Genomic DNA, 26,916 nt, shown 5'->3' on the forward strand with positions numbered 1-26,916 from the left:
CCTATCATATCGCTTTTGAAGATATGGATTTAACCACTGGACACTGGATTACTTTTATGCTGCTTTTATCTGCTTTATTGACCTTCAGATTTCTGGCCACCATTCACTTGCATTGAAAGAACCAACAGACCTGAGATATTCTTCTAAAAATATTAGTTTGTGTTCTGCAGAAGAAAGAAAATCATACTCATCTAGCATGGCATGAATGCGAGAAAATTATGAGAGAATATAAATTTTTGGGTGAACTATCCCTTTAAATGTAATATGTAAATGTATATATTATGGTGACCTCTAGTGCTAAAACGAATTACTGCATTCCTCCATCTCTGTTGAATTTGTGAACAGAATGTGAAATAAAAAATCCCATCCTGTGTTGTAGCAGCAAGCGGAGATGTTTAAGCCTGTTTTGTTCCCTCAGTCTGTCTCCCCATTTATCAAACGCGAAGAACGGCGCATTTTCTGGACCTTCTGGCTGCCCATACATGTCCCTCAGCTCAGTAGCCCCTCGTGCTGCGGGGCCAACATCAGTTCAAGTTCACGCTCTTTCTCCCTTAATTAAGCTCATACCGGCCACCGACAAACGTCAAAATGCGCTTACCCTGGTCTTTCATTTTTCTAGTTTTTACTGCCTGCTGTTCGGAGGGCAGCGATGTGCTCGAGCTTGGAGATTCCGACTTTGATCAGGGCGCAGCCGGGCACGAGACTATGCTGGTGGAGTTCTTCGCTCCTTGGTATGTTCCAGTTACTACGTATTTGTATAATAAAATGTATTACAGTGTTCTTTTACCGTCAGGTGTGTTTAAGTTTTGCTGTCGTCAATGCCAGTGTTTTAATTGTATCTGACCGTCGGTAAAGCGTGAACCTGGTATATGTTGCATGGTTCTGTTGAGATGTGTGGATGTAAGTTGTGGTAAATTACCATAAGATGCATTGATTTAAGTTAGAATGCATGGTTGTGTTAAGGTAAATAAATCTAAATTATGGTGCACAATCCTCTGTAGAAAAACAAAACCCTAATATATATATATATATTTTTTCGTTTGCTCTTATAAGACACTATGTTTTGTAGTATGCTAAGGTTTTAAAACTAATACCTCACTTTAACCTGAAACTCTGTCTGCATTCGTGCAGTTTAGGCAGTTACATGGTAGAATGCTGTAATGCATCATTAACATCAGTCTTGTATGATGTTACCACAGGTGTGGACATTGCCAGAGGCTTGCTCCAGAATATGAGACTGCTGCCACAAAGCTGAAAGGGGCAGTACCTCTAGCAAAGGTGAGATGTGATACAGGTGATGGACCCATCAGTTCCTGTTACTCAGCTCAAGATCTGCAGTCTTCTTTAGAGTACATGAGTGAGATGTGAGATATTCCTAGTCCCAGACTTCTACTGTGTTAGTTCCTTGCTCTTGCGTTAGAATGCTTTTAACTGATGGTTGCTGAAGTAGATCAAGTACAATATAGTTGACTGCTGACAAAATGTACATTACTGTATAATGTGATATGACACATTACCTTACTTGTAAATAGTAAACATGTCTCTTTCCGTTTGTTCAGGTTGACTGCACAGTGAACTCTGAGACCTGTGAGCGTTTTGGAGTGAATGGATACCCCACCCTTAAAATCTTCCGCAATGGAGAGGAAGCTGAATCCTATGATGGCCCCAGAACAGCAGGTAGATGCTTTGTCTCCATAGGTTTTATTTGGTTGTTTTTTTTTTTGGCCTGTAAATATTTTAATAATTCACAGACTAATCTGTGTCTTGATCTGACACAGATGGAATTGTGAGCTATATGAAAAAGCAGGCAGGGCCAAGTTCTGTGGCTCTGCTCAGTGGAGCAGATTTGGATTCTTTTGTTGACAACTACGAGGCCAGTGTGGTGGGTGAGTTGAGTTTGCAATGCCTGCCAAAACATCTTTGCTTAAAGATCCCATGAAATCGTTTGACAAGTTCAGCTCCTTACCTGTGTTAACATATTTCCTATTACAGTACTTTGGGGTGTGGAGTTTATATCACTGCAATGAAAATGTTCAGCTACTTGCCATTGCTAGTCAGAAGTACTGGTATGGGGGGTGCATTGTAGAGTGCTTTATTTATTTATTTATTTATTTATTTTATTTGTGAGTATAATGTTTGAATCATCAGTGTATTTGTTGTTTACCCCAGAATAAAAGGACTGTAAATTTGAAATGTGTGAATCTGCTAACATTTTTGGAGTACACTAGCAAGTAGTCACAATGATCAGATCTTTCCTAAAGCAGATGATTCAAAACAAATCAGACTTTTCTTCTGAATGCATTCATCTTTGTCTCTTTGGGATGGAGGGTTTGGTTTGGAAAATATACTCAAATAGGCTTTCTTCTGTTCCCCTCTCTCTTTGTGCAAGTCAGGCTTTTTCTCTGGGGATGACAGTGCACAGCTTGCAGAGTTTCTGAACGTCTCCAGTGCCCTGAGGGACAGCTATCGATTTGCTCATTCCACTGATCTGAGAACAGGCCTGAAACATGGGGTAGATGGAGAGTATGTATTACAGAAGCCATGAAAGAAATGACAATTTGTGATCCTGAGCATCTACTTAAAAATATCAGTTTTCTGATTCATCATGATCTTAGTTTGAACTCTCTATATCGATTCTAAAGGGGGTCACGACATAAGGAATACAATTTTCCTTGATCTTTTGACATAGAAAAGGTCATTGTACTATAAAAACATATTCTAAGTTTCAGAACTCAAAACTTCCCCTTCACTGCAAAAAGAGCATTTGTTGAAACCAAGCTGCCCAAAACAACTCGTTCTCTACAGTGATGTCACACTGTGGATGACATTTGCATCTGACTGCCTCCATAACAGCACATCAACACCTACTTTTCCTTATCACTTCTGTAGCCCGCCCAGTAGCGGTGAGCAGTGAGATGGCAAGGAGAGAGCAGGTCAGTAGAGGAGAGCCGATCATAACAGTGGCCATTTACTGTCAAGTCTTAAAGGAGAAACAGCACCAAAACTGAGCGTTTCTGACAGAGGGTCAAAATAAGGGTAGAAAATGGTAATGTTTTACAAATATATTACTGTTTTGTGTGCAAAAAAGCTTACTAATATTATAAGTGAACCTCATGGAGAATATTAAATAATACAAAAAGGCATGTCATGAACCCTTTAAATCCCAAGACTGATCTTTTACTCCCCTGCTACATCGACCTGCTACAGAGTGATTAAATCACTTGCATATGCGACCAAATTTCGTGCCACATGAGTAAAAATGTGTGAGATTAGCCACTGGCTCATAAACTTTTAGATTTTAACTTGCCAGTTTTTTAGTATAGTGGTGAAGTTCAACAGTGAGTCTCTTCTATGTCTCTTTTAATACCCTTTCTGGTCTTTACAGTCAGTACTAAAAAAAAAAAGCAACAACAAAAAAAGAGAAGTAATTCTAATCACACATAGCATGGATGCGCTAAAGAAACATATCCTCTCTCGTTAATATTGCCTCACTGGCTGATGCCAGTAGTCTTAAAGAGACAGTACTGATTTAGCGCATGATTTACATATCAATGAAAATACTTGTAAATAGTACAAATTATGCATGTAAAATAAACATTTAACAAAAAATATACACTAGTTGCCAAAAGTTTGGAATAATGTACAAATTTTGCTCTTATGGAAAGAATTGATACTTTTATTCACCAAAGTGACATTCAACTGATCACAATGTATAGTCAGGACATTAATAATGTGAAAAAATACTATTACAATTTGAAAACAATTTTCAGAACTTTTTTTAACTACAAAGCGTTCTCATCAAAAAATCCTCCACATGCAGCAATGACAACTTTGCAGATCCTTGGCATTCTAGCTGTCAGTTTGTCCAGATACTCGGCTGCATTTCACCCCACACTTCCTGTAGCGCTTGCCATAAATGTGGTGGTCTTGTCGGCACTTTTCACGCACCTTACAGTCTAGCTGATCCCACAAAAGCTCAATAGGGTTAAAATCCATAACACTCTTTTCCAATTATCTGTTTCTTTGCCCTCTCTAACCTTTTATTTTTGTTTTTCTGTTTCAAAAGTGGCTTTTTCTTTGCAATTTTTCTCATAAGGCCTGCACCCCTGAGTCTTCTCTTTACTGTTGTATATGAAACTGGTGTTGAGCGGGTAGAATTCAATGAAGCTGTCAGCTGAGGACATGTGAGGTGTCTATTTCTCAAACTAGAGACTCTGATGTACTTATCCTCTTGTTTAGTTGTATGTCTGGCCTTACACATCTCTTTCTGTCCTTGTTAGAGCCAATTGTCCTTTGTCTTTGAAGACTGTAGTGTACACCTTTGTATGAAATCTTCAGTTTTTTTTGGCAATTTCAAGCATTGTGTAGCTTTCATTCCTCAAAACAATGATTGACTGACGAGTTTCTAGAGAAAACTGTTTCTTTTTTTGCCATATCTGATGTAATATTGACCTTAAGACATGCCAGTCTATTGCATATTGTGGCAACTCAAAAACAAACACAAAGACAAGGTTAAGCTTCATTTAATGAACCAAATAGCTTTCAACTGTGTTTGATATAATGGCAATTGATTTTCTAGTACCAAATTAGCAATTTTGCCTGATTACTCAAGGATTGGAGTGATGGCTGCTGGAAATGGGGCCTGTCTAGATTTGATCAAAAATTACTTTTTCCAAATAGTGATGGTGCTGTTTTTTACATCAGTAATGTCCTGACTATACTTTGTGATCAGTTGAATGCCACTGTGGTGAATTAAAGTACCAATTTCCTTCCGAAACTGCAAAATCTGTACATTATTCCAAACTTTTGGCCGCCCGTGTATATGCAATATAATAAATGCAATTTCTTGATGGAATACACTGAATTCAAAAGCTTAAATGTGACCAATATGGTAAAAACTAGTGAAAAATACAATTTGTAAAATGTATATTTCTAGTACCTAGAAGGTTAGAATTAGAGCCTGACCGATATGGGATTTTTGAGACCAATACTGATTTTAGAGGGGGTAAATTCACCGATTGCTGATATGGTGGTCGATATAGTGAATTTTTGAGCTGGAATGAAAACAGACCTTTTTGCACCAATATGACTATAAAAAGGTACTCAAAAGGCTGCTTTCTTAAACAGATATTTTTATCAAAGAACATTTGACATTATTATTATACATTGTCAACATCGGAAAAAGTACAATATTTCCCTCTGAAAGTAGTGGAGTGGAAGTATAAAGTAATAAAAAATGCCATGGTAATACTCAAGTAAAGTGTAAGTACCTCTAAATTGTACTAAAGTACAGTTTTCTTGCTTAAACATCATCAGCAATATTTCACTGTTAATGTATAACAAAACAGTCACAAACTATAACACATGGTTCGCTGCTGCCGAGTCAAGAGATGAACAGCGGCAGCTGTGTTACACTGTATTCCGGTGGAAAACCAGACTTTTAAATATTACATTTTGTAAATGCAACAACTGGAATTGTTCGATTGAAGAGGGTGCCAAACTGTGAATCCTGAACAAAACAGTTTGGTGAATACATGTTTACACATTAGCTTCCACTCAGCTGACAAGGTATGAAAGTAGCTACATGGTTAGCTAGTTAGCTATAAGCTCGTTGTAACGGAGAGTAAAAGATGGACATTGTTTATTTACTTTCCACCATTGCACTGACAAAATATAGCTGGCTAACAGCAAACAGATGTGATAAACATGAGTGACATGGTTGTCAGGGACAGTGTTAACGTTATATTAGTTATATTGAAAAGGGAAAATGGAGTCATTGTTTATTAACTTTCCAGTATGTATTTCACAAGGTAGTTAGCAACTTACCGAGAAGACACCGCTTAACTCTGCACCGCTTAACTCCACCCTGTCTGCAGAATCACCGTCAGCTCAGCTCTGTAAACAATGGAGTCGGAGCATTCTCTGCTGGACAAACTATGCTATGACACCAATTCTAAATCACCCAAGCATTGTTTTCTGCATTATATGTTCTGAAAAAAAAGTTTTAATATCTGCACATATCAGAAAACATATACGCCGATACCAATATATCTGTGAAAGGCTAATATCGGCCGATTATATTGGGCACTAGTTAGAAGGTCCTTTTTATAATTAACAGCATTAGCTGAGTGATTTTTTTTACTTTATATGTAAACCAGATGGATGAAATATACTCTTATGAATCGAAATTTAATCGAACCGAATTCAGAGCTTGTTAATTGGAATCAAATTGAATCTTGAAATCTGTATCAATTCCCAGCCCTAATAAGTATTCCATGTTTATTTATGTCATTAATGTCCCTTTTCCACATGCTGTTATTCTAATATGGGTATACTTTCTCTGTTTTCCATTCAGATGTGTTCTGTTGTTCCGTCCCCCACACCTAAACAGCAAGTTTGAGGACAGTATGGTGAAATATACAGAATCTGTTTTGATTCCCTCTTTCCGTACATTCATCCGAGATAATGTGTATGTTTGCAAAAGGCACTAAATAGTATTTTATTGTGGTTTGTTTCCCCATATGTTCCCACTTTTGATGTTGTTTTCTTGCTCTCCCCTTAGATTTGGTCTCTGTCCACATCTAACCACTGACAATAGGGACCATCTGAAAGGAAGTGACCTGCTTACTGCGTATTACAATGTTGATTACATACGAAATGTAAAAGGCACCAACTACTGGAGGAACAGGTGAGGGCCCACTCGGTGGAACATTAGATAAACATAGAGCTGCAGTGAAGTTTAGTGTTCTTTCTCTATATTCCTTCTGTTTCTCTCCTTCAGAATAATGAAGGTGGCGACTCAGTTCCAGGATCGAGGTCTGAGTTTTGCAGTGGCAGATCGGCATGAGTTCCAGGATGAGCTCGAGGAGGAGTTTGGTTTGGGTCTGTCTGAGGGAGGAGAGATTCCCATCGTCACCATACGGACCAGAGCAGGACATAAGTACTCCATGCAGGAAGAATTCACGTGAGTCTTGCAGAAATCTCTCTGGTGACCCATAACGTGTCTTTATTTCTTTAGGCTCTGTGCCTGCTTAAAATTCTGTGTAAAAAGACAATGCAACATAAAATCTGTTTCTTTATGACCAGCTCTGACCCACCTCCACTCCTTAGTATATGATGCTGCTTTGATTATGTATAAATGAAATGCAGAATCAGTACAGATTTAAACTTTGATGTTGTCATGATGGAGCATGTTTTTTTATCTAAATTATTATTATTTTTTTTATTTGTGTTAGTTTTATTCATCATTTCATGTTTCTGTATTCATTGTTTCATACTTAAAACATCTATATTCACAATATACACTCACTGAGCACTTTATTAGGAACACTCTCTGCCTAATAAATTACCTGATGTGGTCTTCAGCTGTTGTAGCTCATCTGCCTCAAGGATCGATGTGTTGTGCATTCTGAGATGGTATTCTGCTCACTACAACTGTACAGAGTGGTTATCTGAGTAACCGTAGACTTTATCAGTTCGAACCAGTCTGGCCATTCTCCGTTGACCTCTCTCATCAACATGGCGTTTCCGTCCACAGAACTGCCGCTCACTGGATGTTTTTTGTTTTTGGCACCATTCTGAGTAATCTCTAGAGACTGTTGTGCGTAAAATCCTAGTAGATCAGCAGTTACAGAAATACTCAGACCAATCATGCCATGGTCGAAAGCACTGGGATCACATTTTTCCCCCATTCTGATGTTTGATGTGAACATTAACTGAAGCTCCTGATCCGTATCTGCATGATTTTATGCATTGCACTGCTGCCACACAATTGGCTGATTAGATAATCACATTAATAAGTGCTCAGTGAGTGGATACAGTATTTTACTATTGACAATGAAAAACACACTGCACTCTGTTGTTTGCACTCTTCATGCTGTTTGAGAAATCTACGAAGAAATAAACTGTATATTTGAGAAAGTCCAAAAGTTTTCACAACTTCAGCCAATGTTTGATATGTTCCTCTGTGTGTATTGTAGGAGAGATGGCAAGTCTTTAGAGAGGTTCTTGGAGGATTACTTTGCCAACAGGTTGAAAAGATATGTAAAATCGGAGCCTGTTCCAGAGTCCAACGATGGCCCCGTCAAGGTACATGCACTCACAAACACTATGTATTTCACATTTTAAGATTATTTTATTTTCTGCCATACCTCACTCATGTGGTTGCACAGGTCGTGGTGGCTGACACGTTTGAGGAGATTGTGAATGATCCAGAGAAGGATGTATTGGTTGAATTTTACGCTCCCTGGTGCGGCCATTGCAAGAACCTGGAGCCCAAATACAAGGAGCTTGGAGAAAAGGTTTGTCAGACAGATCTGTTGTTCTATTGCCTTGTGAAATATGCATTACGTCTTTTTGCATTAACAAGTGAAACTAAAAGGAAATTAATACAATTACCCAGTTTTTATATCAGGCATATGTAAATAAATAAAAAAAGCTCAAAATGTCTTTTGTGTATCAGCTATCTGGGGACCCGAACATTATCATTGGCAAAATGGACGCCACTGTGAATGATGTCCCTCCAAATTATGACGTCCAAGGGTAACATTTTGTCTTTCTTATTGTCTCTGGTCTACTTCTGGTTCAATACAACAGACCTTCAGTGACATTCTTCCATTTGCTTTGTTTACTCATCACCTGTTTTCTCTGAACTAGATTTCCAACCATTTACTTTGTACCCTCTGGACAAAAAGACCAGCCACGCCGATATGAGGTGAATCTCATCATTCATCATGCACACAGATTGTTTAAAGACATATTGACTAATACAATGCTACTTATACATGTTTTCTCCTCCAGGGTGGTCGTGATATTAGTGACTTCATCAGCTACCTGAAGAAAGAGGCCACAAATCCGCTCATCTTAAATGACTCAAGGGATGAACTGTAAAAAAGCATAAAGACACTGAATTTAACAGTGGAGAAATGCACAGAACGACACTGAAGTGATCAACTGATATTCAGCCAGACAATTCATTCACAGCTGAAAAGCAGCTATTCTGTATTACATTAAATGGGATCATCACAGCAAATTAGCCCCACTGCTATACCAAATATTCCCTTGTTAAATATCAATCCCTATGGACTGTAAATGGACACATGCTAAGGAATGGAGTTTAAAATGTTTGTTGAAATATTTTTCTTTTCATCAGTTATTGTTCAACAATCTGCCACTTTTTGTAAGTTGCCACAATTTTCTTTCATTCTCAATTTACAAAATGCACTGCTAGTGAGAAAGAGGTTGTGTTAATAGGTCATTTATTGCACACATGAACATTAATGTAGCACCCTAAAGAGTAACTGATGCTAATGTTATTTTTATTTTGGTAATGGAGTATATTACATTTGTAACACTAACAATAAGAATACTGTACAGGTCAAATAGTTGACGTGCTGAGATCACAGATATTTCTTATCATTTTGAATGAATGCACCTGTTTAAATTAAGAAAATGTTTTACCTCATTACAAACTTTTTGCTCATGTTTAGTTTACAACATTTAGGTTTTGGTGTTGATACATTATAATTTAAATATTGCAAAGTCTGTTTATGGTCTGTTCAGATATTACCATAAAACTTTAACATTTCGAATCCATAGGATGTGTTATAGAGATTCTGTAAGTTTTAAATGGGGCACCTTTACTTCCTCCTCATGTCTGTCATGCCAAATCAAATGTCTGTCAGGGCTTATTTTGGATCAGTTGCTCCGTCCATATATGTGAGGACATGAGACAACTGCTCCCAGGCAAGTTTGATATTTGCAGAAATAATAAAGGAATGGACAGACACTTTATCTGACTCTGTGTAGAGCATATTTTTTCAAGCACATTTTGTATTATATTTTACCATACAACAAAAACTGCCTCAGGCGCCTGTGTAAAATGTATAGTTTTATATAATATCATAAAATATTTATAATTATGTACAGTTTTTATATCTGTAATTGCGTGTTTAATTATTTGTATTTGAAGTTCAATTTCTATCTTAGAAAAACTGAAACTGTAGACTTGGTTGCGGCTCTGCTCGTAGCTCTAGGGAGCTTCTTTCGAGAACTTTTCAGCTCTGCTCCACTCTAGACCCGTCTCTAAAGGTTGTGCTGAGCTCATTTTGATTGGTCGAGGTGGGTGTATGTCAAATGACTCTCGATTGTTGATTGGCCTGTAGCTGAGGATCCAGTCACACCTCGTGCATCCTCTCCTCTTGCAGTTGTGCTTGTTGTCCGGTACCGGTGAGCTAAACCACGCCGCAAACATGATGGGTCGACCGGTTCTTGTGCTTAGTGAGTGTTGCTTTCATTATTCCATCTATTAATATGCAATAGTACATCTCATACGGGACTCTTCCGGACTCGGAAACTGTTAAAATAAGAGTTTTATTCAAGCTGTAGTGATCGAATGCTAAGCTAACTGGGGTGGCACGGGGGCCTCGCGTGGCTGACATGCTTATGACATTTTCAGATTAGTCATTGTGTTAGCTTCAAAGCTAACACTGCTTTTTAATAGTAAGATTACCAGTAACAAATAATCAAAAATTACACATTCGGTAATGATATTAACGCTGTTTAATTTTCAGTAATCTGCTGGCTTTATGGGGGCAGTCGGTTCTGGCTAACGAGAGTAAGCCTATTCAAATGAGCTAGCAGCAGGCTAACTGCGCAGAGATTGAGGGTGTGCTGACCAGAGCTGCACCTTGTTCATATGTTTGGGTTGAAAGAAAATAATGTTCATATTTACCAACTAAGCATGTATATAGTTATTGATTTTGTGCTAGATTTTAAAGCCTCTTGCTTTCTGTAAATTATCTTGTCCTAATGAATGAAAAACATGTGTTTATCATAGTAGGAAGTTGATTTTATGTACAATGGTTCTGTTTCTGCACATAAAAGGTCAGAACATAAAGAGAGAGTCTGGACGAAAGGTCCAGATTGGAAACATCACTGCGGCTAAGGTGGGTCCGTTAATTTTTTCCTGAGAGATATCTGACAGACTTGTCAAATGACACAAAATCACTAGCCTGGTTTTTCCTCCTCTTTTTTTCAGACCATTGCAGATGTCATCAGGACATGTCTGGGACCAAGAGCTATGATGAAGGTATGTTTCTGTTTTTTTAGCCTACACTAATATATTTTGATGCATTGTCTATTACTAGATTAAACATTGAGAATAGCTCTGAATCATGCAGTACATGTATCCCCTCACATGGAAAAGGCAGTTTGCTTTGAGAGAGGGTGTTGCTCTAGAATAAGGTTTGATGGCCTGATTTGTTGTCTATGTGCAGATGCTTCTGGATCCCATGGGTGGTATTGTCATGACCAATGATGGCAATGCAATTCTGAGAGAGGTAACCTAGAGTCCCATTATTCCTCCCAGTAGTTTATGAAGTTTTATATCGGATTTGTTTGTGCTTAATTGAATGTTTAAAATAAAGGCCTGTTCACACCAAATCCGTGACGATTTTGTGAGATGAAAATCTGACGGAAGGTCTATTCACACTGAGTTTGTAAAAAAATTAAACTAAAAACTATTTTATTCCTGTACAGTAGGCGGCTGTTGCGGTGCTATTGTTATACCAGTCTCCTGTCCTTACCCTTCAACTATTAGAGATTCATATGATAAACGCTGTTAAAGCATTTATTTACCCAAATCGGCATAACTGTTTCATTATGTCCTTTCTATGATGTTGATGCATTTTGAGGAGTATATAATCTGTTTTTTATGCGAGTGAGATGTGTAAAGAGGGCTGTTTCATATTTATTTGCACATGTATTTTACTACAATTAGGTCTATATTCCAGACTCCCGTACTCTACTTCTCTTTTTATAATGCCTGGATAATATAACACAAGGTACAGTGATATAAATACATGGAATAATGTACACTGAGAATAACAGTATAGTAAAAAAATATGATGCATATATTAAGAATAATAATATAAAAGAAAACTCTGCTCACGGTATTTCCTTTTATTTAAATTATTGCAATACTTTGTTATATTGTGCTTGCAATAAAAATAACAGTTTGGTTCTGCAATTTGTTTGTCTAAAACTTTGCAAGTAAAAAAATCTTTTTATATACAGGGACATTGATATACATTTTAAATAATGTATATTAAGACAAAAAAAAAACAAAAAAAAAAAAACAAGAAAACTTTCAAAAACAGACCAGGTTTATGTTTGCCGTTCAAAGGGTTTATGAACTGCAACTATAAGTATATAATTTTCTGGGTGTTTATCAGCTGCACATCCAATGCCTGTGTTTACCAGTTGATTAGTGCCACCAACACGCTGGATTGAGCAGCTGCAGCGACTCAAAAAATGACAAAAAGCTTTTTTCTCATTGGTCAGTCAGTTTTCATTGCAGTTCAAAGAAAAAAATATCAGAACACTCTGTTTAAAAAAAAAAAAAAAAAAACTCTGGATTGTTGTCGGAAGATTTGTCGGACCTGCTGTTAATAGTGCCATCTGAATCCATTGTTACCATTCAAAAGCTTGTTCAGAACGAACAATCGTGCTGAAAAAACGGGTTTGGTGTGAACAGGCCTAACAGTCTCCTATATGCTCTCTGCCACATTCAGATCCAAGTCCAGCACCCTGCTGCCAAGTCCATGATTGAGATCAGTCGTACACAGGATGAGGAGGTTGGAGATGGAACCACCTCTGTTATTATTCTGGGTGAGGGTCTTTTTATCTATACTGTACAAAAAGAAAACAGAAATTGTAAAAAATTTTCATAAACTATTTTGTTACAGCTATTTTGTTTGATCTGAAAGAATCACCTTATCACTTATAACTGCAGTTTGTTGGGAAAAGTTGAAAAGAGCAAAGAGTGTAACATTAAATGCCCAGTTACTACTAGAGACTGCTTGTTTATTGTGTCTTTGCAGCGGGTGAGATGCTTTCAGTGGCTGAGCAGTTTCTGGAACAGCAGATGCATCCTACCGTGGTGATCAGTGCATACAGACAGGCTCTTGATGACATGTTGAACATACTCAAAGACATCAGGTAATCACACAGAAATACAATGTTAGAAATTTCTGTATGTGATCTCGGGCATTAACCCTTTAAAGCTGCACGACGTGACTTTGTGCTCTCTAGTGACATCTGTGGTTGAAAGTTAAAATTGTAAGCAATTTGCAGAAGAACACGTTATGTCAGTCGTGTTTCGGCACTGCTCTTCTGGTGGATGAATCTCATGATTTAAGCTTACGTGGACATCACCTTTGTGTGATCAAGTCTGGAGATATTCAGAGCCTGAGTCATAAAGTGTATATTCATGTTGATATTACGTTATACAGTTAAACATTTAAAACTGAAATATTACTTTCTTTGATGAAGATAAAATATACTCTTATTTATATATTTAGAATGAATGAATTTTACACTTAGCCCTTTTCTGACACTACACTCAAAGCGCTTTTACATAGAGAACATTGGACTCGATCACCTCAACCACCAACAGTTACCAGTATATTTGAATAGGATTATTCTAGTGTTTTAACTACTATTAATGTTTGTATTGTACTACACACAAATTTAAGAGGTGAAACTCATGATATTGCTTATACGTGTTTAATGGAAGACTTTATTATTTTTCTATTATATTATACAGCCTCAGCTGATAATGCTAGTAACCCGTAATACTACAATAGCATGTCTATGCATGCAATGCACACAATAACCCAAAAATAAAATGAGGATTCAGTTATGATGGGGATAAAATATACTTTAAGCATGAAAATAATATGGTTAAATATGCAATATAACAATGACAAGAAGTCAATTTCAGAAGTCATACATAAATATGTCACACACCAAGCACAACGTGCACAATATGCAGCATCTGGCATCTTGCAATCTGGCTGAAAACATGTTAGCTTTCCTGGATTAGATGACATCATCAGAAATGATGTAGCATCATGGAATGCTAAACCAATCAGATTGGATTCATATTGGTGCAAAAATCAGCCATATTTGGGCAGAAAGATGTGATTGTTGACTGTTACATATGACCACCAGGAGATGGCACCATGTACATGACACAGACTCAATTACTGTGATTAAGTCAAATGGCACTCATTCTGTTAATCTTATTATCATTAAAATATATCTGTATGTTATGCATACCTTCAGTCATTGTTATGTTTGCATGTGTAATTCGTTTTTATGTACAATTATTACATTTCATTTGTTTGGAAAGGCTTCTGGACACGTGGTGACATTTTTGTTCACTAGGATAAATTATATTTGTAATGCTATAAATTTTGATTGCTTTGTATAAACACACATTGTTTTTCAGTTACAGGTGACATGATTGGGAACAAAACAACATCAGTTTTTTGGAGCCACCTTATTTACACACAGAGATATATATAATGTCAAGTCAGAAAAATAAGAACATGTACATTTTTGGCTCACGTTTTTCAGCAGTTTCTTAGGCTGAGAGTCTCAGAATTCATCATAATCTATATCATTAAAAAATCTGAAACGTTTTCTTTATAATGATACCAAACACTTGACCCTCTTTATTTGTTTGTTTGGTTTTTTTTTTTTGTTTAATAATACTTTAATTTTGGGTTTGCCACTGAAACAGGAAATCTTTAAAAACACCTTCAGAGCTTAAAGGGTTAGGCACCTTAGGTTTATTATCAGTGGATGGGCAATGTGAAAACCCTTTAGGAAGGGGCTAATAATCAAACAACTACACACTGCTGTGATCATGCTCTTGAGTCTGATAGTCTCTTCTGGCCTCTATAGCACCCCAGTTGATGTAAGTAATCGGGATATGATGCTGAAGATAATAAACTCAGCCATCAACACCAAAGCTCTCAGCCGCTGGTCCACCCTGGCCTGTAACATCGCTCTTGATGCTGTCCGTACTGTTGAGCTGGAGGAGAATGGACGCAAGGAGATTGACATTAAGAAATATGCCAAAGTCGAAAAGGTAGGAGAGAACTGGAGGGATTTTCCTTATGAAAATCGATGCTGGTTAAGGAATAGTTAGCCAAAAAATGATAACTCTCATTTACTCACCCTTAAGCCATCTCAAACTCATATAACATTCTTCTGTGGAACACAAACAAACATTTTTTGATGGATATATGATGTTTCTCCATACAATGCAAGTCAATAGGGTCCTTCAAATAGAACCTAAAGGCAGCATAGAGGTAATCCATACCACTCGAGTGGTTTAATTAAAAATGCTTTCTGAAGTGATACAATGGGTTTTGGGTGAGAAACAGGCCAAAATATAACTCCTTTTTCCTGGCCTGATCATGAAACGAGCTTAATTACACTTCCGCGCTCCTGACCCATGTGCAAAGCAGCTTTTATGTCCTTTTTGTAGCTTGAAAGATTTGGACCCTGTTTACTTGCATTGTATGGCGAAACAGATGTCATATGCATTAAAAAAATCTTTGAATGTTTTTCGCAGAAGAAAGTAAGTCTTACGTGTTTGAGACTGCATGAGGGTGAGTAAATGATTAGAGAATAAAAATTTGAGGGTAAACTGTTTCTTTAAACGTTTTTTTTTTTTTTTTAAACCTTCACACTAGCGCCATCTTTGATGTTTAATGGGAATGACAACGAGGCTGTGAGGGATAGACTTACCATCTCTTCAGTGGGTTGTACTGCGGTTTAAAGTGTTTTTGGATCTTTCTACGGACAAAACATTGATGAAATATCTGTCATTGATAAACTCCAGACAACATGAGTTGTGGAAAATGAGATGTGATCTAGGAGCTTTATACAGCTTTATACCATTTGTGCCATTGAAGAGACAGTAAGTCTATCCCTCACAGCCTCGTTGTCATTCCCATTAAAAATCAAAGATGGCACTAGTGTGAATAAGGTCTATCTGTACCTATCTGCACTTCCCATGTTTTAGTAATGGTCTCTTCAAAAAATTACATTTGATGGAATTTTTCTAAACTCAAATAATTACTGTGTTGTGTAGGTGCCTGGTGGCTTCATTGAGGACTCATGTGTGCTAAGGGGGGTTATGGTAAATAAGGATGTAACTCACCCCCGTATGAGAAGACTCATCAAGAACCCTAGAATTGTTTTGCTTGATTGCTCTCTGGAGTACAAGAAGGGTGAGAGCCAGGTGAGGTGTTATCTGAATCCAAAATCTTTGAATGCTTGATTTATAGACCTTTAAAAACTCTGACCTTTGCCTGCCACTTTCCTCTCAGACGGATATTGAGATTACTCGTGAGGAAGACTTTTCCCGAATCCTGCAGATGGAGGAAGAGTACATTCAGCAGATCTGTGAGGACGTCATCCGTCTCAAACCCGACCTGATCTTTACTGAAAAGGGAATTTCAGGTACAAATGTGCTCCCAATGCAATTATATGCTTATTAGGATGGATAATGGTAAGATCAGAATCCAAGTTTCATATTTGTAAATGGTTTGTCCCCTCTCTAGATCTGGCTCAGCACTATTTGATGAAAGCAAACATCACTGCAATCCGTCGCGTCAGAAAGACGGACAACAACCGCATTGCAAGGTGTGGAAATATCTGCATTTGTCAATATACTGTTCCAGGCAAAAATTTGGACGTACACTAACTATTTTCCAGATTTTAGAATAATAGTAATCAAAACTATGAAATAACACAAATGGAAGTATGGGTGTAATGTTTTGGCCAAAAATGTTAAATCAAAATTACTTTTATATTTTAGATTATTTAAAATGGACACCCTTTGCCTACAGCTCTGCACATGGAGTATTCTTGTAAGAAACTTTGTGGTGTATCCAGTCCACCAGGGTTGATTTATTGAATCATTATTGGAGTTCCCCTGTATGCTTTGGAATTGCTGGCTGCTTGTCCTTCACTATCCAGTCCAACTTATTTTAGTTTTGTAAATTAAATTCATATACAATTTCTACTAGTCTACAAAACCACTTTCAAGCAAACGCCTTTAAATCAAGAGAAACAAAAAATGAATATCAGAAAATAAATTCACTTGTGTGTCCAAACTTCTAAATGGTAGTGTATACTTTTATTTATTAGGGATGTGCTACGGTGGTTGACTAGTCATCTAACAACTGACTAGTCTATTAGTGGGGTCGACTACTAACATTAATATTTTTAGTGATGGTGGCTTAATGGGAGACACAATTCAGAAATTAATTGAGAGACGCAACTTCTCGGAGTGTTTTTGTGTGATTAGAGCTTGCTTAAAAGTGAATAATAGTCAGCACTGTTAAACCCTCTGCAAGAAGTTTAGTCATTTTAATGTTTTATGTGTAGTCCATTTATGCACCACTGCTGTTACAACAATCAAAGCGCTGCATCAACCACACGTTACAGGATGATCACTGTCAGACGTTAAATCCTCTACTATGAGTAATGTTCCCATATTTTTAGGTGCTTTGGGGAGATTAATGTCTTTCGCTGATTCTGTCTGACACAGCTTAAATAAATAGTTGCAGTTAGAAAGGTTAAACTGCTTGATGTCGTGAACTAGATGTGTACATGCAATATTATCTTGCAGTTTTGCACTTTTGTATGTGAATTAAGGATCACCTTGAGACTCCCAAGCTCTCTGTTTACATTGAACCATGTCATTACGGATGCACATAAGTGGTTTCTAGGGTTCCCACGTGCCCTGGAAAACCTGGAATTTTACAATGCAGTTTTCCAGTCATTGAAAAGTTATGGAAAATGAAGAAAATTTGTAAATGTCACTGCTGGTGGCAAAGCATGCTACCACGTTGATGCAGCCTTTACACTTGTGAATTAATTTTCAATAATTCAACGATCCACTTAAACTGTGGTTACAACATTTTCAGTCTGAATCCAGTCATAAAAATGGCATTAACTATAAAACACTATGTCATGGAATTTGACAAATTGTACTAGAAATTAATGTTTGAATGCATAATTAATGAAATTAAAATCACAATATGTCCTAGTTTGATTATTAAACCACAGAAAGTGGAGATTTAATTAAATATATAATCTGCATGTGCTGCGTGCTTCAAAATGAATGTGTGAAGCCGGCTGCTCATACGCTGACAACAAACACAGAGTCATGAGCATCTTGGCGCTATGTGTGTGTTTGTAGTAGATGCGGGTCTGTACAATGCGACAGTTTTGCTCACTTAAACTGTCGAATACGGAATTCAGAAAAAATAACCATCCAATAACAACAATATACACTACCGGTCAAAAGTTTAGGGTCACTTTCTCATTCTTTAATTTTTTTTTTTTTTTCACATTTTAGAATAAAGTAATCAAAACTATGGAATAACATAAATGGAACTATGAAAATTATGTTGTGACTAAAAAAAAATCCAAAATAAGTCTCACAATTTTAGCATCTTCAAAGTAGTCACCCTTTGCCTAGATTTTGCAGACATGTACTCTTGACATTTCTTCTTGAGGTATCACCCTGGGATGCTTTTTAAACAGTATTGAAGGAGTTCCCATCTATATGCTGGGCACTTTATTATTCGGTCCAAGTCATCCATTAAAAAAAAAATATATATATATATTTTTTAAATAAAATCTTTGTAATAAACTTTTGTAATGAATTAAATGTTGGCACAATTATATTTTTGTCTACAAACTAATTTCAAACAATTAAGCATACGTCTTCAGATCAAAAGATTTTTAAGATCATGAGAAACATTTCAGTCATGTGACCCCAAACTTTTGAACGGCAGTGTACATCATGATGTCTTGTTTATTTGCTTAAATATTAGACACGATGAGTACATAAAAATGTCCTGGAAATATCCTGGAAAACTGTGCCGTGAAAAGAGTGGGAACCCTGAGTTTTGTGCTGTTCTTTATTGGAGCTTCTCTTATTTCTTTCTTTGATAGTTTTGTGCAGTAAGATGTTAGTTATTTAGCCTATATTTTTTGTTGAATATCCATTAGTTACCATGTTGAATTGCTATGCTTAGCGTCAGTATTTCCCTCTGAAACATGTCTGATCAGGGTCACATGATCATAACAGAGCCCAATTATACATAATTATCCTTAACACTGACTAGTCGTTCAAACAACCGACCGATTAGTTGATTATGAGAATTGGTAGTTTTGCACATCGCAACTGCATGTATTTTACCAGAGTTTAAAAATCATGCCCAAAATGTGTTTTGCTAATTTGTCTTTATATTTCTGCTTGTATCTCAGAGCATGTGGGGCTCGCATTGCCAGTAGAACAGATGAGCTCCGTGAAGAGGATGTTGGAACAGGAGCTGGCCTGTTTGAAGTGAAGAAGATCGGTGATGAGTATTTCACCTTTGTCACAGAGTGTAAAGACCCCAAAGCCTGTACCATCCTGCTGAGAGGAGCCAGCAAAGAGATCTTGGCGGTGAGAGAAGACAGGAGTGGGTGTCGGAAAGGGACAAGAGACATTGTTACATTTGTTATTCTTAGTTGGAGATTAGTGAGAATGTGTTTTAGTAATTACAGAAGAAAAAAAAAAAAACATTAGGAAGAGGTGCTCTGGAGTTTCAACAGAACCCTTGTTAAATGTTTGTTCAGTTTAGCCAGAGTTTGCTGTGGCTTTGAATTGATATATATGAGGGCATTTTGCCCAGATTAACTCATTACAGTTTGACTGATAAATCTGTTTCTGCTTTTTTAGGAAGTGGAGCGAAACCTTCAGGATGCCATGCAGGTATGTCGCAACGTTCTGTTGGAACCATATCTGTTGCCTGGCGGTGGTGCAGTTGAGATGGCAGTGTCTCACCGGCTGACAGAGCGTTCACGAGCACTGACCGGTGTTGAGCAGTGGCCGTACCGGGCAGTGGCTCAGGCCCTGGAGGTCATCCCGCGTACACTTATCCAGAACTGTGGAGCCTCTGCAATACGTGTGCTCACGGCTCTCAGGGTAAGCTTTTTATCAACAAGGTGATATTAAAAATACTTTTAAAAAATATTGCAGTTAATCTGATTGTGTGTCCGCTACTCACTTTCTCCTGAGTAATGGACATTCAGTTTGTGTTAAAGTGTCTCTTCACCCCTTTTCCAGGCTAAGCACACCCAGGAGGGCAATGCTTCATGGGGAGTCAATGGAGAGACGGGAACCTTGGCTGAAATGGAGCAGCTGGGGATCTGTGAACCTCTGGCAGTTAAAGCGCAGACATACAAGACTGCAGTGGAGGTAAAAGTCTGATGCCAAATGAGTTCATTATCGCTGAATAGTAGTGCAGTAAAAAAATGTTAAGAGTATTTTACTACAGCCTTTAATTTTGTAAATATCTCAGTTTCTCCCCCAAAAAACAAATTCTGACATGACTGTTTATTGGTTTTTGTTGTCTTTTAATTTTTTTAGACGGCTATACTGTTACTGCGCATTGATGACATTGTTTCTGGTCACAAGAAGAAGGGAGATGAACAGAGGGGTGGCGCACCTATGGAGGACAAGGAATAAAGGAACAAGAGATACAGGCAAAACAAAGGATGAAGGAAAAAAAGAGTACAGAAAGGACAGTTGAGAGACCAACCAATCTGATTGCAAATAGTGAATGGAATGCAGCTAATGAAGAGCGCATATATATACAAGCATTTATGTGTGCAAAACACTTCTCAAACAGAATGTGTTCTTATCAAAAAGCCAATTGCACCATTGCTTTGTGTTGTATCGTTAGGCTAAAAGCTCTTCTCCCCTCATTTAGTTCTTCCTCTGGCAAATGATACAAACCTGGAATGGATTAAGATGTGTTTGTGCTAGTATCTCTGTGGTTCACTTTACTGGTATCGTTAAGTTTTATTTCCTACTGGTGATAAATTTCAATATCCAATTGTTGTATTTTGCCTCTTTTTTTTTTTTTTGCCTTTTGGGTAAATTTGTTGCAAGGACAGGATGGGATTAAAAGGTTCGTTCACCCAAAAATGAAAATCCTCTCATCATTTACCCTCATGCCATCCCAGATGTGTATGACTTTCTTTTGCAGAACACAAATGAATATCTCAGCTCTGTAGGTCCATACAATGCAAGTGAATAGTGATCAGGCCTTTGAAGCTCCAAAAAGGAGATGAAGTCAGCATAAACATATTCCATCAGAGTCCAAAGTGCTTTTGAAGCGTTCCTGATGGTTTTGGGTGAGAACAGACCAAAATGTAACTCCTTTTTCACCGTACATCTTGACAGCAGTCTCCTTGGCGATCATGATTTCAGGCTCGATTACATTTCCTATAGTGCCATCTAGCGCTCTGCCAGAGATTCTAATATTTACTGAGATCACAACCTCCACGCTTTTACCATAGCAGAGAGCGTAACTCAACTAGTGTGTTACGATAGTGAGTCACAGTATACTGATACCATACAAATGAATGGGGAGAGCCGTAAACTGACACCTACCATGTCTTCTCTTTAAAAACAGCAATTTTATCGTAGTAAACTCCACATATAGTTCACTCCAAAAGGATTGTTTAGTGTACACGTTGATTGGCGGACAGGTGGTCTCACAAAAGCAAGTTTATTCAGCACACCAAAGTATCTCCTCCACAGACATCCATTAAAAAAAATGGTATCTTGTCTCCTTGCCAGCGTACCGCCCAGAGAATGTCTATGGGACTGCTGCGTTATGCTATTTTATACTAAGCTTGAAGGGTTCTGGCTCTGCACATGCGACAAGCACTAGGAAATGTAATTGAGCTTGAAATCATGGTCATGCCTAGAGACTGCTATGGCAAGATGTATGGTGAAAAAGGAGTTATATTTTGATCTGTCTGCACAGAAAACTAGCTGAATCACTTCAGAAGACATTGATTAAACCAAGGGAGTCTTATTGATTACTTTTATGCTGACTTTATCTCCTTTTTTGAGCTTCAAAGGCCTTATCACCATTCACTTGCATTGTTTGGACCTACAGAGCTGAGATAATCTTCTAAAAGTCTTTGTGTTCAGCAAAAGAAAGAGTCATACACATCTCATATGGCATGAGGGTTAATGAGATAATTGTTATCTTTGGTTGAACTATCCCTTTAAGTCCTTAGATCATTAGCACATTAGTGATGGAGCAATAACTGGTTTCTGGATCACCTTGCATTGGGATTGAAGCCTTATGTTTTCTAGATTCCTAACCATTACTCAATCACTGCCTAAAAGTAGTCACACTGAAAAGTCCTAATATTAATAGTTAAACATTTATTACAATCATAATGTCCAGGTTATTAATTATTAAAAGTATTGCAATTTGTAGAAGAAAAAAATTAATTTTCCACCAGAAAAAGTTTTAAAGTATTTAATACAGATATTTTGCCAACAAATGTTGAAGCACTAGACATTGACACATTACCCTGATTTCAAACACATTTACAGTATATACAAAAGTGGTTGTCAAAAATTGGACTTAAATGCATTGAAACAGCATTGTTTCAAAAAAAAGTTTATGTAAAGCACCACCTGCTGAAGATTTTATTATGAGGGTTTTGTACTCATGATGCTCTGATAAAGAAACCGTGCCGTTTTACTTTGCTATTTTCCCTCCGTCCTTGTTCGCTACTTACCTGTCATGATTTTATTTTTATCCATCAACGTGATTGGCAACGAGAGTCTCGTGACTCCCGTCAAATCAAAACACCGATAGAAAACTTGAAGGTTGAGTGGCGCCATAATATCTGGTGGCTCCAACTGCTATCATGGATGTGGAGGATGCCTCAAGCAGCAGTTCAACACTTGAATATCCACGGCCGAACCTGAAATGGCTTTTCGCAGTGAAGAAGGCCAATTACTTGATCGTGTCTTGTGAGTTTAGCTTGTGCAATCCAGTCGAGATATCAGCAAATATTCTACGTCTAATTTGAAGAAACATATTGAGTTAAATTTCATGTTTCTGTTTGAGATTTTCTATATCTATAACACCTGCAAATTAGCTATCTATAACTGAGATTATTGGGCTGCTGTGAGAGATTTATAATGTTAGCTAAGCTGTAGTAGTGATGGGTCGTTCATGAACGATTAACGAATCTTTTATGTGACTCAGAAGAACGAGTAGTTTCAGAGAGTGATTCGTTCATTTTGTGTTGACCGCGCATGTGCATTGAGCAACCTCCGTTCGTTTGTTACGTGAAAAAGGTGAACTAATCATTTGTTTCTCATAATTTGTCCTTGGCTGCGTTATACATTTTTCCTTATTGGAACTATAATCAAAGTTTGCGTAAGTAGACGTGTTGGGGGATTTGGCTATTGAAAATGTAACATTTTAATTCTGCTCAAATGAACTAAATGACTTGGAAAAAGATTCGTTCATTTTGCTGAACAAGACTCAAAGATTCAAGTCAGTAAAATGATCCGATCTTCCCATCACTAGGTTGTAGGGCTGGTGGATAAAACGGGAGAAAAATCCTCAATATTGATGATAAACTTTTGAGTAGTTTTCTATATTTAGCTTATGTTCTACATCTAGACCAAGGGTGCTCATTACATTGATCGTGATAGCAAGACAACCACTGGTTGATCTCGATAAAATCTAAAAGACTGACTTTTTATTTAGTCGCTTCTGTAGTGACTAAAAGGTCCGTTTGACTGACAGGCAGTGTGCGCGCGCCTGCTTTACATGTGAGTGTGTTCCGAGTGCGCAAATGCGGGTATGTGCCACACTTCTGCCAAAATGCCGGTCTTGGCGAGGTATTAAACAGGTAAGGTAAACACAGTCAGTTATGTGTAAAGTTAATGTAAACAGTGGTGTAAAATTTGATTTGTATCAAATAGTCGGACTTGAAATGTACGTATAACCAAATAGACCACTGTCTAAAAAAGCTATTAATCAAACAAGAAAACCACTCACTGCTTTTTCGCTGAATAACTTTAGTAGCTTTAAAAGTATTCATGTAATATGTGACATTTTTTAAATAATAGCCTATTGTTAATTTTTGTAATAATACCAACCCCTGATATAGTGTATGTGTTTTTTTAATAACAAATGACCAGGGAAGTAGAGATGATCAAATAATTTATAATTAAGCTCAGCCTTTATCAAGTTTTTCTAATGCCTGACAGAAAAGTATCTACCTTTGTAGACCAATATGTAATGGCAAAATATTCCACCAGTCACAAATACACTTCAGAAAATTGTGCATCATGCATTAGAATGAGAACACAACTATTTCTGCGCTTAAAAGATACAAGAACTAAAACAAAGCGGAACATTGTATCTCAAAATGAATATAATGTGGCCACCCATGTACTACTTAAAGCCCGATGTGGTCCTTGTACCAAAAACAATTTGTCCACCCCTGTTCTATACCCCCTCTATTGTGCAGGACTTGACATGTCAACTGCCAAGTGACAGTCTTTTTCTTCTTTTTTAGTTGTTTTTGCATTCTTTGCATTGTTTTGAACATTGTTTTATGCGCAACAATAATGCACTCTGTCGGCATTAAGGAAAATGTAGACCCTACACATAAACTAATTTTAATGTTATTGTTTTATACAATGCGACACATTACGATTTAAAATAGTGATCAGTGTATTGAAAATAACTTTTCATCTCTGTAATCATGTCTCCCTTAAATTTTTTTTTTTTTTTTTTGAATCAGATACATGTAGTGTATATGTAGTCATAGATAACTGATATAAATTAAAAGTTGGCAGTCAAAACTACCTATAAAATATCTATATTTTTCATTCTTTCTGGCAAACATCCATAAAAGGGAATGTAAATTACGGTGTTTGCTACATTTTGAAACTGCAGCATGCATTGTTTATTATAAGTCATCACATTCGCAACCCAATATTCAGTACTCACTACTCATGAGTACTTTTAAATGAGCTACTCTTTTACTCGTACTTAAGTAGTTTTTAGGACAGATACTTTTACTCAACTACATTTTTTGTGAAATAACAGTACTTGAGTATGATTTTGCGGTACTCTTTCCACCCCTGCTGCTTACACACATACACATTTACTTTAAAGATGTGTATTAGGGAGTATTGTCTACAGCCACAGCCTTGGCCTCTGAGCATCTCCTCTTACCCATGCTGGTGTCACAGGAGGAGAGGCGGCGTTGCTGGTTAATGAGGCTAAAGTTGGCTGGTCCTGCAGCACCTGACACCATGTAACTCTGCAAAGTTGTTGAAGAATCCATATCTGTGTCCATGGCTGTTCAGATAGAAGGGAAAATATGTTTAACAATTTAATAATACAGTTTGCATAAGCTATATATGAATGAATGAATGAATGATACATTTATATAGCGCTTTTCTGACACTACACTCAAAGCGCTTTACATAGACAACATAAGACCCTCCTCAACAACCACCAGTGTGCAGCATCCACCTGGATGATGCAACAGCAGCCATAGTGTGCCAGTACGCTCACCACACACCATCCATTGACCAGTGATGTCACTTTTACCCCCGCAGCCACCATATTTGTAACCAGCAGTGGGAAGAAGCAATGGCGGTGAATGGAAAAACACCCATAAAAGGAGTATCAAGAAAAACATCAAAAAACGCTTTTGATCCATGCTAAGTCCCAGGAAAGGTGTATTCAGATCTGAGGTCTGCACAAATATTGCCAAATTTGACTTTGCAGACATTTAAATATATTTTATCCATGATTCATCTCCGTACGGCGGTGAGTCTGTGTGACCGGCGAGTGCACACGCCTCTCGGTACATCACCATAAACATCTCTCATTCAGAAGTCATTCATGTTTGTGTTGTTTTCTGTTCTGATTTGGTAAAAATATTACAAAATGTCTGTGATAATCCTGTCTGTATGAACGTCAGGGCTGCTTTTAACTTAAAGAATACACAGAAAGCAACCGAGGCATTTTAGTGAATAAGACTAATAGGTTTACATTGTGGTGTGAATAAAGCCTGTGCTTCATAATCTTATGATGTGTTGAATATTGACTAACATTAGTATATACACATTCAAATATACAATATATTCACATTATAATGTGTATAAATAGATTTGACATGATAACTGAAATGTCTGAATAAATTAACAAAGACCCAAAAGTGTTTTTATCTGTGCGTTCCACCTTTGTCACTGCTTGTCTTTGGGCAAAATGAAATGTCACTTAAAAAATAAAACTTTATAGAAAGAAAAATTACATTTTGGCTCAGGTAATTAATCACCTTTTCAAGATTTATAAATAGAAACAAAAATTTTGCAGACTTTCTTCGCATCTCACAGCGCAGCACAACAAAGGTAAATGGAATTTTGTTCAGAAACATGGCGGCGCGGTCATGCAGTGACATCACATGAAACAGGTCAATTGGTGGAGAGGAGAGAGTAGAGTGATGGAGCCAATTCAGGGATGGGGATTATTAGGATGCCATAGGGGAATTTGGCGAGGACACCAGTTTACAACCCTATTCTTTACGAGAAGTGCCCTGGGATTTTTAATGACCACATAGAGTCAGGACCTCGGTTTAACATCTCATCTAAAGGATGGTGCCTCTTTACAGTATAGTGTCCCCGTCACTATACTGGGGTGTTAGGACCCACAAAGGCTGCAGGTATATATACAGTATATACACTATATTGCCAAAAGTATTCGCTCATCTGCCTTTAGACGCATATGAACTTAAGTGACATCCCATTCTTAATCCATAGGGTTTAATATGACGTCGGCCCACCCTTTGCAGCTATAACAGCTTCAACTCTTCTGGGAAGGCTTTCCACAAGGTTTAGGAGTGTGTTTATGGGAATTTTTGACCATTCTTCCAGAAGCGCATTTGTGAGGTCAGACACTGATGTTGGACGAGAAGGCCTGGCTCACAGTCTTCGCTCTAATTCATCCCAAATGTGCTCTATCGGGTTGAGGTCAGGACTCTGTGCAGGCCAGTCAAGTTCTTCCACACCAAACTTGCTCATCCATGTCTTTATGGACCTTGCTTTGTGCACTGGTGCGCAGTCATGTTGGAACAGGAAGGGGCCATCCCCAAACTGTTCCCACAATGTTGGGAGCATGGAATTGTCCAAAATCTCTTGGTATG

General features: G+C 37.5%; 2 protein-coding genes across 2 annotated transcripts; both read left to right on the forward strand.

The window, feature by feature from the left end:
- The first annotated feature begins 458 nt into the window (after positions 1–458).
- pdia7 (protein disulfide isomerase family A, member 7) lies at positions 459–9,792 on the forward strand. The gene is made up of 13 exons (XM_051721805.1): positions 459–731; positions 1,200–1,278; positions 1,560–1,677; positions 1,779–1,886; positions 2,394–2,523; positions 6,356–6,469; positions 6,563–6,688; positions 6,782–6,964; positions 7,980–8,088; positions 8,172–8,300; positions 8,462–8,541; positions 8,656–8,713; positions 8,800–9,792. Exons 1-13 carry the CDS (start codon positions 589–591, stop codon positions 8,887–8,889), a joined length of 1,467 nt encoding a protein of 488 aa, XP_051577765.1. The 5' UTR covers positions 459–588; the 3' UTR covers positions 8,890–9,792.
- Positions 9,793–10,152: 360 nt separating this feature from the next.
- LOC127454512 (T-complex protein 1 subunit gamma-like) lies at positions 10,153–20,759 on the forward strand. Its single transcript, XM_051721804.1, has 14 exons — positions 10,153–10,278; positions 10,885–10,946; positions 11,039–11,089; positions 11,277–11,339; positions 12,573–12,669; positions 12,882–12,999; positions 14,752–14,938; positions 15,950–16,099; positions 16,188–16,320; positions 16,422–16,503; positions 19,144–19,324; positions 19,601–19,846; positions 19,988–20,119; positions 20,291–20,759. The coding sequence occupies exons 1-14, from the start codon at positions 10,251–10,253 to the stop codon at positions 20,387–20,389; spliced, it is 1,629 nt and encodes a 542-aa protein (XP_051577764.1). The 5' UTR covers positions 10,153–10,250; the 3' UTR covers positions 20,390–20,759.
- The last annotated feature ends 6,157 nt before the right edge of the window (positions 20,760–26,916 follow it).

This window comes from Myxocyprinus asiaticus, chromosome 16, assembly GCF_019703515.2.
Source record: "Myxocyprinus asiaticus isolate MX2 ecotype Aquarium Trade chromosome 16, UBuf_Myxa_2, whole genome shotgun sequence".
In the NCBI taxonomy this organism is placed as follows: Eukaryota; Metazoa; Chordata; class Actinopteri; order Cypriniformes; family Catostomidae; genus Myxocyprinus; species Myxocyprinus asiaticus.